This window comes from Homalodisca vitripennis, chromosome 6 (genome assembly GCF_021130785.1).
Source record: "Homalodisca vitripennis isolate AUS2020 chromosome 6, UT_GWSS_2.1, whole genome shotgun sequence".
NCBI classification, from domain to species: domain Eukaryota; kingdom Metazoa; phylum Arthropoda; class Insecta; order Hemiptera; family Cicadellidae; genus Homalodisca; species Homalodisca vitripennis.
The window spans coordinates 80,641,559-80,662,401 of NC_060212.1; the positions used below are offsets into that span (position 1 = coordinate 80,641,559).

A 20,843-nucleotide genomic window follows, 5' to 3' on the forward strand; every position below is an offset into this window, starting at 1 on the left:
TTTACCAGAAATCTGCATTGGAACATTGTTAAGAAACATTATTAAATTAAATAAAGATGTAGGTATATTTATCTGTAAAATGTCTGGAGAAAGCATAAAAACTTCTCACCTGCACGATACTTCATTATCATACAGAGTATAAAGCTAATTATAATGCATTTACAACCTTGGAATCTTGCTAACCGTAATTGAAGCGTATTACTAAGCAGATTTATACAATTTCTAATTTTTTAGCTGAGGGGAGGCTGTAATATTGTGTTTTCTATGATTGTGTGTCTGCCAATCTGTCCGCAAGGATATCTTGAAAATAAAATCCAATAATTAAAAAATTCTCAGGCAATCACAGTTAAGCTTGTTTCGCGAGACATAAGGTGGCATACTCCTACTATGTAACTATTAAGAGTTATATACATTTTAGAATTGCGTTAAATTGAATTTAAATATAAGGATACAAAGGAGGGTAGGTTCTATTAAATTCTTGCATAATTTATAATATTATTACTAACATTTTTCTCGTAAAAATCTTTACCTTGTCGACCTCCTTACCTACAATACAAGTCTGTAAATTATTAAATAAGTAATTAATTAGGTAGAATTTCATATGATAATTTATATGTAGCTATGTATTTTCCTAAGGTTTTGTACTTTTTAAAGTACCGATTTCTTAATATTAGCCTTAAATTTCATATTAGCTAATACGATACTAGTATAAATTAGCAGCATGAAGTGTTCACAAGTCTATTGCCAACTCTCTTCTAAAAATAAACTACAATAAAAAGAAAACAAATTTTTAACGTGTACAAATGGGTAAACAAAGAACAAAAACAAAGAAGTGTTAGTATACACTTTTCTTCATTTATTCTTTATAGTATGAAATGAACAAAATTTATTTCAGTTTACGCTGTTTAAAAGGATGGCTTGGTGTTCTTAACCAATTCCAGAGCCTGGTGGTGATCCTTCTTCTTGGCATAGACCTGGACATCCAATACTATGGCGATGCTCTTTTCGACTGGGACAGAGATGTCAATCTTAGCCTTCAGCTCGACAGAGAAAAGCAGAGGAAGTGAGTCACCATCTTCGAAGTTCTCGGACACCTCAGTGTTGTCAGGCTTGTACTGGAAAGTACAAGTTTAATTTAATTACTTAAATCAAGTTAACAAGAAAGTTTTACAAATTATTCAGTAGTGTAGCTAAAAGTTGAAAATTATAACGTACTGGTTATTGAAATATATGAAGAATGCAAAAAAGGTTGGTTATTTATAAGTTCATCCAGATGACAATAACTAATAATCATTATTATTTATGATCCTGTATATTGGATTATTTGGATATATTTTAGACCCCCCCCCGGATAAACTACGAGGCTTTAAGCTTCAAAATTTTCAAGCATAAAATGTATTTTCCCTAGATTATGAGAATAATCGTCGTTCGGTAAAACGCTATATGCCTAATTAAGCTAAAACTGGTAGATCCTAACCTGCAGGGAGGCAAGTTTCTCCTGAACAAGTTGGGAGACCATTTCGCTGTCAGAGGTCTTGTTGAAGTCGCCATACACAGTCAATGTGACGTAGCCCTGGACCAAGGGGTTTTTGTCGCCATCCGCCGCCGAGACGTTCAGAGACACCTTCACTACTTGTTGCCAGTCGTTGACGGCAGCAGAGTTGAAAGGTGTGCACTGCGCCTGAAATACATTGTAAACTTACAATTTTAATTGTAAATACAATACTCTTCTTCTTAAATATTTATAACATTTCCGTATAGTAAAAGGATTGTAATGTACTCGTAATTATTTAAACCAAAATAGTAAATTTACTCCATATTTTACAAAAAAAGTTTTAGAGTTTAGAATTATATCAAAACAACTAGTTTTTCATGTATAAGCTTTTTGTAGGAAGGAGGTTTCTGGAACCTTTCTATTTCCGTTTTCTAGTTACAAATCGGACTCAGCGATGACGAAAGATTTATAATTAATTCGAACCGGAAATGCTCATACACTTATATATTTCTTATAATTCCATCATATCGTATCATAATAGAATTTACTTAGTAGTAAAAGTACTTTGATTTTGAAAATAATGTACAAAACGTAAAAAATATAAAGTACTCCATTATATAATGTCAATAGTGCTCTTACCTTGTTGTAAAAGTTCTACGAATTAGAAAACCATGTGCGAAGCTGCTGGTAATAGCTAATGTGTCAAAAACTATACCGTGTAAAGAGTACGTAATATATGTTATACTATTTGCTCTTTAATATAGCAGAAATAATTTATACACAATACAGTGTGACATATGTACATTATTGTAGAATACTATATTTACCAAGCAAATAACAATAAGTATAGATATAAACAAATTTAAATAAAGCCTAAGAATATCTGTAGACTACCAATACAATAAATAATTACTATGCATTTTTGTAGTACTTACAATGCAGGCGAAAGCAAGGACAAGAGCCAACTTGTAAAAGGCCATTTTAAACAGATGAAGTGTTATACAAATGATTGTATTACTGCAGATTCCTACCTTTCCGAGGCATTATATATTGCACAAAAGTGGTACTTCATATACGTATCACTCCGATAACTGATTATGTCGTAAAGTCTAGTAAAAGTGTTGAAGGACATTCAGAATTTCTTTTTAAATAAACACTTGAACAGTGACGGAAGGATGACATTATTAATATCGAAAGATAAGCCTCTTATACTTTACAGTAGCTAGCAATAATGTTATGTATTGCAATATTTTCATGGTATCGTTTGTGGTGCGTCATTTAACCACTAAGAACATAATTGGGTGAGACTACCCCATTTATTTTGCTTCTCTCAGAATGCAAGATAATCTTAGTGGGTGAACAAACTTTATATAATGTTAGAAACATTATAGTTTCTCAATATTACCTTGGGAAGAAAAGGCTTATTAGTAGACAATGCAGTGATATTAAAAAAAACTATATTAAAAAAACTAATATCTCTTTATCCTATTTTTGTTCTTTTGAATTCTTTGAATATTCTTTTAAATTATTTTCTATAAAAGTCCTAACTCAAACATAACGTTACTCAGAATTTTACGCTCTAATTTGTCGAAGATTTTAACTCTTACAGGAGATAAAATACATGTTTATCCCACACTGAAGCAAAACACTTTGGCGATTATAGTTAAAATCCTTATAATAAAAACAAATTCGTAACTGATTATTTTGACCTATGAAAAGATACGAAAAATGGATGAGTTAAAAAATTCAATATAGTTTATATAACACGAATTACATAGAGTAAGCTTTTCTGCAAAAGGAAAGATATTGTGAGGATGTAAAAAAACATAATATTGAGAAATTAGAGTATGTATTTTGGGTCATCTTATTAGGATGAGCGTTAGGGAAGCCTATTTCTTGACAGGCTGAGAAATTATTTTTTGTGTATTCTTTGTATGTCTTCCGCTCAATTTCGTAACATTACTGAACCTTATTACATTTATTTAAGTATATTTTTTATCTGTGATTATAAATTTTACATTGAACGTCAGTTAATCATAAGGAATATATTTATAGGGCTGCATGAGCGTTATTGTTACCTGGCTGAGTATCACTGAAAACTAATCCAAATTTTGTTTCTGAATTAATGATTTTTGTCTGTATGCGACCTCATAAAATTCTATTAAGATACACGTGGTGTGGAATACTTCTATCCTTTTATGTAACAGTATTTCAATTAATTTACAACATATACGAGCACTTTTGACTTTTTGTTTAATATGCTATTTTATATAGATTAAATTAAAAAAAAAACCAATATAATCATATGTAGTAAAGATATATAAAATTATTTAACCCCTTTGTAAGTATTTATCAATATCATAAAATGTTGCTGAATAAGTTATTTAGATGTTAGTGTATTTATTTAATGTTTTTGTACATAATCAGTATATATTCAATCCACAGATATATTGCCACCATCTGAAAAATAATACATGTACGTGATTTAAAGGCTAACCTTTTACAGTTAATATTACATTGTTGTTTTGTAATTGCATTAGTAGTTTTGGGAGAAAAAAAACTAGGCTTGTTAATTAATTGAATTGCAAATTAATCTGTTAGTATTGGATTGAACAATAAACCGGTTTTTGTGTTGTACTATTTGTTTTTTATTTAAAAGTATATCGATATATTCATGATGATATCCTCCTGATTGTAGTTGTATTGATTTGATTTTGTTTATCTGACTAAATGCAATATTATAAATGCCTATGTATTATCCAGAACTTACCAGTGTGTACCAGAGTACATCAGGAAAGCTGTTCATGTTTACACTATTATAGATTCTCAGAATTAACATTCTGTTCATTTGGAGATAATATTAGAACATTTTTAGACATAGTGGATCAAAAATATGAGTATGCCATTAACGATAAGGAAATCATAACACTAAAGTTTATCTCCAAATCTAAGGACAAGGATCGAATACCTGCTACCTAATCACACATGAAATGTTTCAAAATGTAAGCCGCAGTTTTGAGTCCAGACTTTTTTTTAACAAGTAAGTACATGGTAGCCATTTAGAGCATCCAATCTTAGTGAAATTGAGGTTGGATTTAAAGATTGTTACCATTTAATTTAGTTACAAAATTATTTATAAGCAATAGGGGTTTATAAACAAATTCAAAATTTAATTACCCAAAAGATTTGATACGTTAACATTACAGACCTGTAGGTTATGTCATTCTTCTTCTTTTTGTAATCCCTTTAAAATTAGATATAATTTTAAAGCATTTAAAATGTTTGACTTACCCTAAAATCACCTATTTGGGGAGTATATTCGAAAAATTTCATACATCATAAAACTCCTCACTTAGTCATATATGTACTCATCCCCCAAAGTAAATTACTCCATTTACAAGGAGGGTAAGAAAGACTTGGTGGGTCGGTGCACTTTTAAGACACACGCTATGGATTTTTCTAATAAAGTGTGGGCAAAAGAAAGCATTTCGCTACACCTCTAAATGTAGATTACTAGCAAACTTTTCCCTCTTCTAAAAATATAATTGAAAATATCAAACTTATAGTACTTATTATTGTAAATTCCTAAATAGTACTAACATTAAACGTCTTAAGGGGAAGTCTAATATAATTAATTATATGACTTTTTGGTATAAAAGTAAAATATTAAAACACTTTTTTAAGTCAAAAATAAAAGGATAGATCGGTATAAATAAATAAAATGATCTTGTAATGTATCACTTCAACCATACAAATTGAAACGGTAATATATAACTTGTTTTATTTTCGTGTAATTATTATATATTGTCACAAGTAACAAACAGTAAATTTATGTCAGAAAAAGTAAAAAATCTTTTATAGAATATATATCTTGTTAAGTAATATAAATTACAAGTATCAGATTCTTCTAGTTCTGAGAAAATATTCAATTGCGTAAGTACTAAGACCAGATAAGACAGATGAAGTGCTCTAATCTGACGGTGGCATTAGGTAACTGGCAGTATATAAACGAGATACGGTTTGGTAAAATCAGTAATACTTGGTTACTAAAAACTCCATATCAAAATGGAAGCTCTCAAGATTGTTCTTTTCGTTGCTCTCGCCTGCTTCGTAAGTAAAACGATCAAATCAATTTTGAACCATATATTTTAAATCGTAAAATAAGTTATGGGATGTACAATAACATACAGACTTTTATACTATAAAAAGATGTAATCCTATTATTATTATAATCATACGTAATTTCTCGAATTGCTTTGACTAAGTATTTAATCTGGAAGAGGAATAAAGAATGTATTTCATTAACAATTATACTCAAGTTGTTCTTTAGAGAATAAAATACTATTAAGAGTTTTTTTTTTCACTTGGTACCTAACTGTTTCGGCACTTATGTTTTACTACTAGCTTTATGCCCCACGTTAGTTCCTAGCGTACTGAAAATCTCTATGAATTAGTTTTTTCAACGTAATTGACTTGAGTGACAATGAATTCACCTATAGATTATACGTCAAAAGCTACCTAATCTATTGTTCTGGAACTTCTAAATATACTTGTATACAGCCTGATATGTTATATGTTTCAAAAGGCAGAACGATATACTCCAATTTCATGTATGCATGTATGCAATACGTTATTGTAAATGATTTAATTTTTTATACAGAGCAGTAGCAAGTGGGTATAATTAGGTTTATATTTACTAAAAGAGACAGGTAATGTTTCCATATACAACTTAATGCATACCATATTTTATTCCTCATAAACTAAGGTTTACAACAAAATATCACATGTTTTAGCATTAAAACAATACTTATTATAAATCACTTCATAATTGTGTGTCACAGTTGCAAGGCCAGGCAGTTCCAGTTAAACAGACCAATGACCTGAAGCCACTGCTATACATCACCGTGACCGCTGCAGCTTACACCGGCAAGGAGGAGACTCAGGTTGCCCAGTTGGAGCTTGACGCCACCATCTCGGGCCAGCCTAAGTCCAAGCATGTCGATATTCGATCTATCACCGATATGGTCAACAACAAAATGATGTCCGTTCAGGCGAGTGTACCTTTATTTTTATTTATTACAATTAAGAACTTAACCCTACGCACAAAGCCCATATAAATTTAAAACGATCATTCTCATTCAACCACAATGTAAAATTATAAGTACGAGCAATTATTACCCGAATTTGGCAATATGTGGAAACGTATTGTATACTGGAAGCTGATTATCATACACGAGGTATTTTATTTAAAAGTACCCAAATAAAGGCTTAAAACAGATAAATATTTCGGGAATTTAAGACTATATATTATGGCCTTTTATTTTAATACTCATAGAAACACCAGTGAAATTTATTACTTTAGAGGACGAATCTCATGTATTAGACAGGCTTTACGCAAGTGTGATTTATATTGTAGTACCTTACTGATATATTTTGGATAATGTTACATGTCTGTATACGTTTATGGATTTGGGGCACTAGAAAGTATAAAACAATATTATACTTGATAAGGTGGTTGCACCATCTTACCTTTTTGTACCGTCATGGAGAGTCTGTACTTTATCTTTAGTGACTAATGACATTAAGCTATATTTTCATTTAAAAAATGTTTTTCTTATATTTAGGCTCAGCAATACGATGAAAACACAGTTTCCTTCGGCTCCATTAAGAACAGTCTTCCGCTAGCGGTCAGTGCGAAGATTGAGGCAGAGGTTGTCATCAACCAGTCTGAAAAGGATCCTAAAATCTATGGCCTTGAACTGGACTTCAAACTTTGGGCCCAGAAGAAACACAACGAAACCCTTATCAAGTTCTAATTCAAGAAGTACATCTATCTAGAATTTTAGAATGCAAATAAATATATTGTAATTTATAAACGTGTTTTAATTTAATTTCTACTAGTACTTAAACCATAAGGTAGTATTTGTTGAGATCGTAAGACACGAATGTATAATTTTATAGATTTGGGACACTACGAAGTATAAAACAAAATTATAGTTCATCAGGTAGTTGCAACGTTTTGCTTTTTCTCATATTTATAAAAAATATGTTGTGATACAGATGAATTTCAGTTTTTATTATGTTTCGATAATCCGATGTGTAAAAACAAATGTATAGTTCTTCTAGAGATTAAATTTAGTTTAACTCTATGGATGACTGATAAATGTATAAACAAGTTAAATGCAATTATATCGGCTTTTGGCAAGTGAGATTATGAAATGTAGCTTATTCGTGTATTACAAATTTAAAATGTAATATTGTAGATCCGCATCCAGATTTGATATCAGTGCACTCTTGCCTTGTGGTATCCTTCCAACCTTCACGTAACTCAAAAAATGTTTCATCTATATACTATACAATACAATCTTTCATGAGACTTTATTTCTACATAAATAATAATGTGTTCTATGATGGTATTGGTGAATTTCCAACCATGAAATTTGGCCGTGATGATAGAGTTTCTCTTTCCTCTGACGGGGAATTTAAAATAATATTTTATGATTCATAGAATGCTTATCTATTTATCAAAAGAGAAATAGATTACATATTTAGAATTTTTTTACAGCCTGAGAAACGTTTGTTATACATCACGCGGTGTAGCATACCCCTAAATTATATAAATGAATATAACATTTAAACAGTGATCTGAGACGACTGAAGACAAAGTTTTGCCATTTGATGATGCTAAAAATATTTTAGTTCTAAACAAATATTGTTAAATTCTTTTTACAATTAAATAAAACTATACCTTTATGTTTTTTTTTAATAATTATTTAACTAAGATATTTAACAATTGTTTGTATAAGGGTTAGTATTATTTGCCGTAGTATACATTGTTACAGGTTTACCTCTCTCATGCTGTCAATTATAAGTGTACAAAGAATTTACATACTATCACCATATATTTTATATTTATAAGGAAATTCAGGTATATAAATAAATACATAAGACGGTATTACCTATAAATATAAATATTTTTTTGTCCGTGATCAATTATTTTCTATATAACATGGAGCTCGTTCTTTTCTATATATTTAAATCGGAGGGTCCCGTATCTATATGAGTAGTTTAATTTACTAATTAAGCATAATGCAGTAATACTATAAATGATATATTACTTACCTTCTAAAAATAAAATTTCTTTTCTTAATTCTTTCTTACTTTAGAGACAAAATACAAACCTTACTAAAAAATATTACAAATCACACACTCAAAATCAAGAATGCTTTTCTACAATAAAAACACATCTTCCATAATAATATCCTGAACCAAGACAAAAAAATAAAGTAGAGGAAACATTTTGACTCTAGGAATTAATAATACTCGTACTTTATTTAAACATATACATTTAAATGTGTTGTATTTACCTTAAAAGGATAATCATTCTTTTAAATGTGCTCCTTCATATTTCTATAAATACTTTATTATATTAAAATGCATTGATTATAATTAGACTTTTTTACAATAACAGTTTAATGTTGTAAATATAATAATATTCTAATTAAATTTTACTTCATCTATAATATCAATACTTTTGGATATCAATGTTAATTTAAATATATATTGGCCGATTTAAGCCTAAGAAAACACATAGACCCATTTTGTAAATATTTATACATTCACTATAAACTTAGAATAGCTATTGTATTACATTCTAACTAGGTAAATTGGCGCCTTTACCACCAATCTAATCATATACATTACTTTATAATATCTATAGTAATCAGTTTCACAAAATATTAATAAGGTAATATCACCATAATACAATATATATATATATATATATATATATATATATATATATATATATATATATATATATACACTTAATATGAATTGTAATATACAATATATATACATACGAGGTTAACCGCACATCAGACTTTCGAATCAGAGTGGGTGGCTTCACTTTAATCCCATAGCGGATATCCGACCCGTAGAGCGAAAGCTAATGGATCAATTATTACATTTTGATTTTCAAGGCTGTATGCTGTTTCAAACAAAACTTTAAGTCTCCAATTTAACTTATTCATACCGTATCGATCATATAGATGGACATACACAAATTTAAATTCAGCTTTCCTCATAAGCAGGTTAGCTGAAACCCCTTGGTAGCTAATTGTATATATGACGGATATATCCAAACTTGGTTTTATACATTTTAAGAATTTCTTAAAAAAACTTTTATTACATCTTCTGTAACAACTAGAAAAATTTATATTTCTTAAGTCTAACACAATGTGGAAATAAAATATATACTGGTGAAAAATCCATTTACGTGTAAGGGTCCTGCCCTAAATATATGGAACGTTAGTGAATTAAATATTTTGTAATGTTATCTCGTTCTACGCTATTTTCTATGTCTAAACTCCAGGCCTTCGCATAGTTATTCGATATTTTACGTAACAAACACACAAGAAAGTGAACTAAAAACAATTTAGCAAATTATTGTTCATGATATTCATAAACAATTTATTCCATTTTTCTTCATAATCACATTCAACATAACATGGTAAATAAATACATTAAATGCAAGTCCTTACCATTTCGCTTGTTACGAGAATCAAGTTGCAGAATAAGCTAAAATGTTCAACTTTTGAATGTGAGGTTTAAATGCAACCAAATAACTGAATCACATGTGTTGTTAATTAATTTTAATGCTATATAAATATTCTTTGTGGTATTTCATCTTCACTAATCTGGTTCTTATGTGTTTTTCTCGTTGCCATTATGGTCACTCATTGAACTACTACAAATGGAAACAGAATCCTTAATTTACTAACAAAAGTCAGGAGTCGTATAACCTACAAACATTTACCTGACTGTATATGAAAATTTAATGTTGTAGAAAATTCTCGTACTGTATATGAGTACTTTAGAATAAAAATACAACATTTAGTTTACACTGAAATAATCATGCTTAAAACAGTAGGCAACGAATAGGATTAAAATATAATATTATATATTTATCGTATTAATTACTTATTTGTTAATTATTGGCATCTTTATGTCGATAAGAAACTTTTAACATTAATTTGAATAGTAAAATATTGTAAATACTCGTTATATATTAAAAAGCACTCATCAGCACCTGGCAGGAGACGCTGAGCGTTAGGCGAAGGCAGATCAATATAAGACAAACAACGTTATTGTACAATAATTATTATACAAGGCCATGTTCTTGGGACGTGAAACAAGTGTTTTTATTGCCGTTAGTTAGAAGCTAAGTATTCTAAGTCAATATGTTATGTAATAAATGTATACTTAACAGGATTAGTTAATGATGTCACAAAATAAATTTAAGAGGTTTCGAAACTTCTAATATTATTTTTTAAATACCACTTGAAACTGATTTATAAGATAATATAAGAATATTTATCTTATTTGTTGTTATCAATACAATTTCTTAATAAAGAGTGTCTATTGCTGTTTACAATTCAATGAATCTCTTATAACCTTAGAGACAAATTTTGATTGATAACTTCCGCTAATCTGGAACTCTAAGTGCGAGATTAACCACTGCTGTGTATGCATACAACTATTCAACATTTTTTTATAATGCTTAACGTCACAAGAATGCAATTACCACACTTAAGGCGCATAGATTGGTTTTCACAGTTTCGTAAATTTTTTTGTAATTAAACAGCGTTATATATATATATATATATATATATATATATATATATATATATATATATATATATATACATCAATATATATAAATAATTTCAATTAACATTGAATCACAAAAAGTACTTGCTCCGCCGGGAGTCGAACCCGATCTCTCACTTGCCGGGTGAATGTGCAACCATTACACCACAGAGCACTTACTTTTTCCGATTCAATTATTTTGTATTTCGCCGTATCTGTCACATATGCGTTTAAATAAGCAAACTAACATATAATCGGAAGACCAAATACCTTTCAAACGACTTTTATTTACATTAAATTTTATAAATAACAATAGCCTTATTTATTTAATTTCAATTAACATTGAATCACACAAAAAAATTGCTCCGCCGGGAGTCGAAACCGGATCTCTCACTTGCCGGGTGAATGTGCTACCATTACACCACAGAGCCCTTACTTTTTCCGATTCAATTCTTTTGTATTTGGCCGTATCTGTCACATATGCGTTTAAATAAGCGAACTAACATATGATCGGGAGACCAAATACCTGTCAAACGACTTTTATTTACATTAAATGTTATAAATAACAATAGACTTATTTAATTTCAATTAACATTGAATCAAAAAAAAAAATTGCTCCACCGGGAGTCGAAACTCGGATCTCTCACATGCGGAACAAGGTCTACCATTACACCACAGAGCCCTTACTTTTTCCGATTAATTATTTTGTATTTGGCCGTATCTGTCACATATGCGTTTTAATAAGCAAACTAACATATGATCGGAAGACCAAATACCTGTCAAATGATTTTTATTTACATTAAATGTTATAAATAACATTAGACTTATTTAATTTCAATTAACATTGAATAAAAAAAAAATTTCTCCACCGGGATTCGAAACTGGATCTCTCACTTGCCGGGTGAATGTGCTACCATTACACCACAGAGCCCTTACTTTTTCCGATTCAATTCTTTTGTATTTGGCCGTATCTGTCACATATGCGTTTAAATAAGCGAACTAACATATGATCGTGAGAGCAAATACCTGTCAAACAGCCTTATTTACACATATATACAAATAAAAATACAATATAATTTAATCGGAAAAAGTAAGCGCTCTGTGGTGTAATGGTAGCACATTCACCCGGCAAGTGAAAGATCCGGGTTCGACTTCCAGCGGAGCAAGTACTTTTTGTGATTCAGTGTTAATTGAAATTAAATTTTTAAAAAGGGCCTTTGAAATACAATCTAATTTTGTATGTAAACAATATTACGCAGTTCCGCAGAAAATAATGATTTGGTTTTATTTTTTAGCCAACAATAAGTAACTATACTTCGTATAGTTTTAGTATAGCATTGAAGTAAGTATTTAAATATTACATAAATTAATAGCTTTAATGAAGAAAGTATTACGGAAACATGCATTTTGTAGAGGACTTTCGAGAACAAAATCAGACTTTTAAATACCTAAACAGTATTAAAATATATTGTTATTAAATCGTCATTATACTCGTCAGCTAGTTAATTGGTTTATTTCCTGAATTTACAATTATTATATTTATAATTTTATATCAACACAATTTAGGGAATAAAATTGGGAGGTTTTTGAAATGTTTACCAATATATTAGTATTACAAAATTCACACCACAGAAACGTTGGTATTTGCTTAAGATATAATGAATGAATATTGTCAATAATAGTATTAACAGAACTATCAGTTTATATTTATAACAGCAAAAGCGATTGTTGCCAATGTTACTCAATAATACAAATCACTGAGCCCCTGTTGAGCTTTCTGCTAATTGCAACTCCTCACAATCTGTTTTCATTAAGGTTTCCAGATTAACTGCTCTCACGTTGTACCAAAACACTATTTTGAACTTGCGAACTTAGATACTGCATCCTTGACTTTTACTTCGACAGAAAACATTCTTATCTTAATTTGTTGTTTTCACATGATGTAAACTATCCTTACACTTTACCTAATATAAATTTTCGTACTTTTCTTTCTTTCTGCATTTTATTGAAAATTAATATCCAACTCTTTTGTAAACAATGCAATAATTTGTAATACAACGATTCGTTTGTTGAATAATTAATTTTACAATCCCATTCATTAATTTTTGCAATAATAGCTAAGGTTATATCGCCTCAATAAAAAGTTATTGTTGATGGATGTGTTATAATACCACGCAATTAGGAAGGGGGGAATTAATCTGTGGTCCGTCTGAAAGTCGATGAAACCAACATCATTATCCGATCAGACGGGGTGCTAATATGATCAGGATCGCTCAAGGGTCACCCATCGAAAGCTAAAGTAAATTTTCGTAGCAGCAATGTACACTTTGGATGTTTTTAACAAAATAGTATTTAAAAACTATTAAAAGGCATCTCAAAAAACGATTTCACGCATACTCAGACACTGGGCTACAGAATGATAACTCACTTATTGAACGGATGGTACCCACTAGTGACCCACTAGGTACCCATTCAATTGGCAATTTAAAGGCACCACATACAAAACACTTCACAATCAACCACTAGTTTTCCCAACCACGTGAAAATCGTCACCGTAGCCGAAGGTGAATGTTTGATAGCAGTGACAGTGTCAGTGTTCGTAAGGGCTGTGCTGTTGTGTGCAGCACAGCATACCGTACTTGAAACATGACGCTTTAACGTAGAAATATGTAATCAATACAAGATAAACTATGTTCAGTTTCAATTTTTGGTTTTGTTACACACTGCACGAAACCTGATCCTAGTAAACTAATTAAGAACACGTCAACAAAAAAATCTTTATTTAATAGGGCTATGTTTGTTTAATCCAATAATATACACAATAAATCTTTATAAATTCTAAACTATATAATTAAATTAAAAATTCCATAATATCACAATATACAGTTGTATAATTAGCTAATGCATTAAATAGTTTATTAAAATATAAAAAGTCTGAACTATTTCCGTACATATCTCCTAACGTCACTCGTTAACACATTCACCGATGTGAAAATCGCAATTGATCAAAGAATTGCTAAAAATGATAAAGAGGGACGACTTACTCAAATGACTCTCTTATACCTGTATAACCAATGAAGTCAAAAATGGTTTCCGACCAAAAAAGACTGCTTTAAGATGACGTCACCGTTTGTGACAAGGTTCCGTGCCGTGCGCACACTGCACATCACTCTAGTACACAATACTGTTACAGTGCTTACTCCCTCACATTTTCCACTGTTAGGTTTACAGTTTATAACCTATAAATACTATTTATAATGACATTACATAGATATTTATATATTTACATTATTTACAGCATTCCAACATACCAAAAATCATTTTTCTAGAATTTGTGGAATTCGTCAAATCAACGAATTGGACAAAATGCAGGTTGTCCTGGACAACCATTACACAGGTGGGATGTGCGCTTGTTTAGTTGCACAAACTATGGTTTTTTCCTTTTCCGGTCGTTCTTCTGGTGTCATTCTTTATTCTGGACAAGACGGTGAAGAGGATACCTAGGAAGAGTTCGGGTAGGCTCTACTGACTTTGTGGGTAAAAGAGCATCTAAAAATTCGTCTCTAAAATCCAAAAACTTGTCTTTCTATTTTAATATATGTTCAAAAAGAATAAACCGTTCACCATAGAGATTTTAATAAACTGTTGAAATATGTTTGAAACCACCTGATAATTTTCCTTTCTATGGGGGAGTAAGACATCAGCTAATCTGCTCTGTCCACTCTCTTCATATGCGTATTAAATATTTTCAGGTTTTGCTTTTTGTTACCCTATTTTGTTTTCCATGGTATTTTCAAATTGAGTGGATATGTTTAAGACATCACGCTTATCTCTCCATTTTCCCACTAAAATCCCATTTCTATACTGGTAGGTAGTTTTTACCCTTTTTCAATTTGGATGCAACAACGGGTCGTGGGTTGAACTTTCGGTCAACTCGAAATGTGCCCGTGGAATAAGGTTTGTGTGCAAGAAGTTTACTTGCAAGTTGCACACTATTTTAAAGTTGTCCATGTATAAAGCATGACCTTTGTTCAAAAAATCTCGCGTAAGGTGCAAGACAACATTTCCTGAGTGTCCTCCCCCCCCAAATCGTCCAATCTGCCAGAGTAAACCATAACCCTCACAATTAAACCCTCAGGTTCACAAAGGGTGTACAGTTTTATACCATATTTGTGACGTTTTCCTTTCACGTACTGCTTAAACTGTAGTGGCCCCCTTCACAATATCATAGCCTTATCGAGGGACATTTCTTTTGAAATGTAATATATTTAACTCATTTTTTTGCTGAAAAGCTGTATGATGCATCGGATTTAGAAAAGCCTATCAGGAGGACCTACATGATGTGAGTTTTGAGGGCAAAAGCGCGAAAATCTAAAAATAAATTGGAATCTTTCTCAGCTCATTTCATCACGGAAGAACTGCAAATTATATTTCCTGTCAGTTTTCCAGTAATCTTGAATTCGGTTTATTCAAATTTTCACCATATGTATTAGTATAACAATAAAAATCTTTAGTTCAGTAACTTTCAGTTCTTTCCATCTGTGGATACAAGAGCTTGGCATGGTTGTAGAACAAAAGTTTTTAAGTAAAGTGTCAAAGTTCCGTGACAATATTACATGTCAGTGCACTATTCCGTTGTATTACCATCACTAGTTTACCAGAAATCTGCATTGGAACATTGTTAAAAAACATTATTAAATTAAATAAAGGTGTAGGTATATTTACCTGTAAATTGTCTGAAGAAATCATAAAAACTTGTCAACTGCACGATAATTCATTATCATACATAGCATAAAGCTTATTATATTGCATTTACAACCTTGGAATAGTGCTAAGCGTAATTGAAGCCTATTACTAAACAGGATTAAACGATTTCTAAATTATTAGCTGAGGGGAGGGTGTAATATTGTTTTTTCAATGATTGCGTGTCCGCAAGGATATCTCAAAAATAAAATCTATGGAATTAGACATTTCTCAGTCAATCACAATGAAGCTTGTTTCGCGAGACGTATAGTGGCATACTCCAGATATATACATTTTAGAATTGCGTTACATTAAATTTAAATATAAGTATGCAGAGGAGAGTAGGTTCTAGTTCATTCTTACTTATTTTTATAGTATTATTACTTAACTTTTTCTCATAAAAATCTTTACCTTGTTGACCTCCTTACCTAAAATACAAGTCTGTAAATTATTAAAAAAGTAATTAGCTAGAATTTCTTACGATAATTTATATGTAGCTATGTTTATTCCTATGGTTTTTTACTTTTTAAAGTACCAATTTCTTTATATTACCCTTCAATTTCATATTGGCTAATTCGATACTAATATAAAGTAGCAGCATCAAGGGTTCGCAAGTCTATTGCCCACACTGTTCTAAAAAACAGCAATTAAAAAGAATACCTATTTTTAACGTGTACGAATGGGTAAACAAAGAATAAAAACAAAGAAGTGTTAGTATATACTTTTCTTCATTTATTCTTTACGGTATGAAATCAAAAAAATGTATTGCAGTTTATGCTGTTTAAAAGGATGGCTTGATGTTCTTAACCATTTCCAGAGCCTGGTGGTGGTCCTTCTTCTTGGCGTAGACCTGGACATCCAATACTATGGCGATGCTCTTTTCGACTGGGACAGAGATGTCAATCTTAGCTTTCAGCTCGACAGAGAGCAGCAGAGGAAGCGAGTCACCATCTTTGAAGTTCTCGGACATCTCGGTGTTGTCAGGCTTGTACTGTAAAATACAAGTTTAATTTAAAATATTAAATCAAGTCATCAAGAAAAGTTTTTCAAATTATTCAGTACTGTAGCTAAAATTTGAAAATTATAATGTACTGGTTATTGAAATATATGAAGAATGCAAAAAAAAAGGTTGGTTATTTATAAGTTCATTCAGAAGACAAAGTAACTAATAATCAATAATATTTATGTTCCTGTAATATTGGATTATTTGTATATATTTTAACCCAAACTATAAACTATCAGGCTTTTAAACCCAAAATTTTTAAGCATAAAATGTATTTTCCCTAGATTTTAACAATACTCGTCGTTCGGTAAAACGTTATATGCCTAATTAAGCTAACACTGGTAGATCCTAACCTGCAGGGAGGCAAGTTTCTCCTGAACAAGTTGGGAGACCATTTCGCTGTCAGAGGTCTTGTTGAAGTCGCCATACACAGTCAATGTGACGTAGCCCTGGACCAAGGGGTTTTTGTCGCCATCCGCCGCCGAGACGTTCAGAGACACCTTCAGCACTTGTTGCCAGTCGTTGACGGCAGCAGAGTTGAAAGGTGTGCACTGCGCCTGAAATACATTGTAAAACTTATAATTTTAATTGTAAAAACAATATTGTTCTTCTTAAATATATGTATAATATTTCTGTATATTAAAAGCAGTATAATATACTCGTAATTATTTAAACTAAAATATAAAAATTTACAACGTGTGTTACTGAAAATGGTTGAGGTTTATTAATATGTTTGGATTATTAATAAGAAAATCATATTTAATTACATATCCTTTTTAATCGAAGGATTTTTCTTAAACCTATACATTTTCTTAAGCAGAGTTACCAATCAGAGTCAGCTATTGCTCAAGAATTATAATTAATTTGAAACTGAATTGCTCGTTACACGTGCATCAATGGTATAATATTTAGGTTTAACTCTGAAATTCTGGAGCAATAATACCCTAACAATATCTAGATTGTAAATGCCTACAATGTTGTAAATATTTCATACAACTCCATCATGTTATATCATTTAGATCTTTTACCTTGTACTATAAGTACATTGATTTTTAAAATTATATTGTGGCCGTGGGTAACAGCTAGTGTCCCATAAATTATATCGTTTATTGAATACGTATTTCATGTACTCTTTCTACATAGCAGATGTACATTATATCAAATGCAATTGGAAATAAGAAATGTATTGTTTTTACAATGTTTACCAAATCTTACAACAATAAGTATAATATAGTGAAACTTAATTCATAAGATATATTTGTACACTTATCCAACAAATATCAATTTTAGATTTTACAAATACTTACAAGGCAGGCGAAAGCAAGGACAAGAGCGAACTTGTAGAAGGCCATCTTAAACACCTTAAACAGATGAAGTGTTATACAAATGATTGTATTACTGAAGATTCCGACCTTTCAGAGGCAATATATACTGCACAGAAGTGGTACTTCATATACTTATCACTCCGATAACTGATTATATAGTAAAGCTCAATTAAAGTATTTACGGACCTACAGATTTTCTTGGTTAATAAACACTTCAAGAGTGACGGAAAAGTGACATTGATAATATTTTAAGATAAGTCTATTATATATTACATTAGTCAGCGCTAAGATAATGAAAACAAACATTTTCCATGTGACATTACGATGCGTCTTTTTAACTACTAAGAACATAATTTTCAGGACTATATTAACGTCACTAATATTTTTTATCCTATTATTTTATTTTTGAATCTTTGAATATCCATGCAGTATTTTAGGAAACAGTCCCACCTAAAATATACCTTAACATTAAAAATAAGTCGCTCGAGTTTGTAAAATTACCTTGGCTGTTACTTTGTAGGATATGACAGAAATTTTCCTATTTTTGTAACCTTTAAGCAAAAAACGCTGGAAAATATAAATCAAAATATTTCTAATAAATACTAATTTTCAACCAATGACTTTTAACCATTTAAACAAGAAAAAATATTTAAGACGTCACTAGGTTAATAAAACTAAATCAATATAGTTTGTATGTAACGTACTACATTCTATTAACTTTTATGTAAAAGGAGAGATATTCTGAAGATGTACGAAACACAATATTGAGAGACTAGTGTATGTATGTTGCATCTAGTTACTGAGATGAACGTTTTCGAAGCCAGTCCTTCGTGAAGCTGAGAAATTATGTCTCTGTATTTGTCTGTATATTTTCCACACAATATCCCAATTATACGAAACCTAATTGAGTTAATCTAAGTGAATAACTATGCAGGTAGGGAGGAAACCACCGAATAAATAAATTAACTAACAATGTGAATTCTATGTGAATAGAATCGTATAGTATTGGAGTACAAAGCCAGATTTACATTGAGTAAGATTAAATATATAACTATAAATGTTATATTTAACTTCAGTAAAATAAGAAATAAATACAATATATATGTATATATATATATATATATATATATATATATATATTCTGCATATATAATACTTTGAAATACAATATATCTACGCGAATGAAGGAAAACTTGTTACAATTAATATTAAATTTAATACTTACGAGTTTGCAAAATAAAGGCAATGCTTTTAAATAAATTTGTATTGATGACTAAATAATCCGTTAGTCTTAAATAATTTATTTATTTTTAATCTCTACTGTTTATTTCTTGTTTTATGGGCATATGGATATAATCATCCTGACCTCTGCCTGAGTATGTTTATATCATTTTTATCCAATTTTTATTTTGTTTTTTTTTTGCTTCATCACATGCGATGTATCATGCATTTCTAGTTGTATTCAGAAATTAATAGTATGTATCTGAGTTCCTCAAATGAATAGTGTTTTGTTCTCTTAGAATAAGAAGCTTATAAATTGCACTTAGTCCTGTAAAAATCTTTGCACTGCTTCCGGAGTGACAGGATATTCAGGATGTGTAAGATTAGGGAGTAGGGGCCGCCTCCTATCGAGATCCATGAGGAAGAATTAGGGCACTACATCTCAAAGTCATGTCCCCCTGGAAGAAGGGAAGGCCAGCTCTGAACCAGCCTCTCCAGTCAAAATAGGCAGGAGGTGGCATACCCGTGGTGAGGTTAGCAAGAACCTCTGGTGTTAGGTGATGATGTCTGGTGTTGTTAGGGAACAAACCTCACCAACTCCAACAGTCATCTCCCACAGTAGACTAGACCGATCGAATTGCCCATGAACCCCTGAATCTCGACATATGCGGTTAGTGAGGTGCCGCTCCTGGAAATCCATAAGGTTGCCCAGATTGAAGTAACACATCGGTTTTCGCTGTGCCCAATGGTTACCCAGCAGGAATAGTTAGTCCTTGAGCTATTGTAGTCATCTTATAGTGATAATTTTAAATATTAGACCATTTATAGAAATTACTTCACTGTATGGAGTATAAAATATGAGCAAACCACTAAAGCTGATTAAATCATAACATGAAAGTTTATCTGCTAATCGAATAAATTTTTTCACAGGATCAAAATGAAATGAATATTTCCAATTATTTAAAAGGCTGTTAATTAATAATGAAAATAATATTAACTAACAATAGAATTGAATTATCTGGCTTAATATTCTTATACGAAATATTCTTATATAATTCTAATATAATTATCTCGTGTAGGCGTTAGTGAGACTTGTATACTGTCTGTAAGAATGTCCCTTTTAAGAAATAGTTACAAAATCAATGCATGAAATCGAATACTTTAAAAACGCAACCTAATAGTTATCCAGACCATTTGAACATTACAAGAGCTAGTTGTGATTACCATGTTACAAAAGCTGGTTATTAAGTTGATGATTTTAATGCGAGTGACCTTGTTGCATTGAACCAAAGTTGAAATATATCATGCAGTGTCGTTTTCTGTGTGTCGATTCGAAAACATTTTGTTATGTAGAATTTTGTAATAAAGGTTTAAAAAGCTTAAAAATATCATCAAACCATTTTTC

The 20,843-nt window shown here is 30.7% G+C and overlaps 2 protein-coding genes across 4 annotated transcripts; one reads left to right on the forward strand and one right to left on the reverse strand.

Annotated features, from left to right (window-relative positions):
- Positions 1-833: 833 nt before the first annotated feature.
- LOC124364470 lies at positions 834-18,357 on the reverse strand. 3 transcript variants are annotated; one of them, XM_046819987.1, is made up of 3 exons: positions 18,200-18,317; positions 1,478-1,681; positions 834-1,115 (listed from the first exon to the last, which is right to left on the reverse strand). In XM_046819987.1, the coding sequence occupies exons 1-3, from the start codon at positions 18,242-18,244 to the stop codon at positions 906-908; spliced, it is 459 nt and encodes a 152-aa protein (XP_046675943.1). In that variant the 5' UTR covers positions 18,245-18,317; the 3' UTR covers positions 834-905. The 3 variants fall into 3 exon arrangements, with proteins under 3 accessions (XP_046675943.1, XP_046675944.1, XP_046675945.1); XM_046819988.1 differs by lacking the exon at positions 18,200-18,317 and adding an exon at positions 2,431-2,585; XM_046819989.1 differs by lacking the exons at positions 834-1,115; positions 1,478-1,681 and adding exons at positions 16,599-16,880; positions 17,246-17,449 and having other exon boundaries at positions 18,200-18,357.
- Positions 5,480-7,367, forward strand: LOC124364473. Its single transcript, XM_046819993.1, has 3 exons — positions 5,480-5,605; positions 6,337-6,546; positions 7,120-7,367. The coding sequence occupies exons 1-3, from the start codon at positions 5,561-5,563 to the stop codon at positions 7,309-7,311; spliced, it is 447 nt and encodes a 148-aa protein (XP_046675949.1). The 5' UTR covers positions 5,480-5,560; the 3' UTR covers positions 7,312-7,367.
- Positions 18,358-20,843: the final 2,486 nt, after the last annotated feature.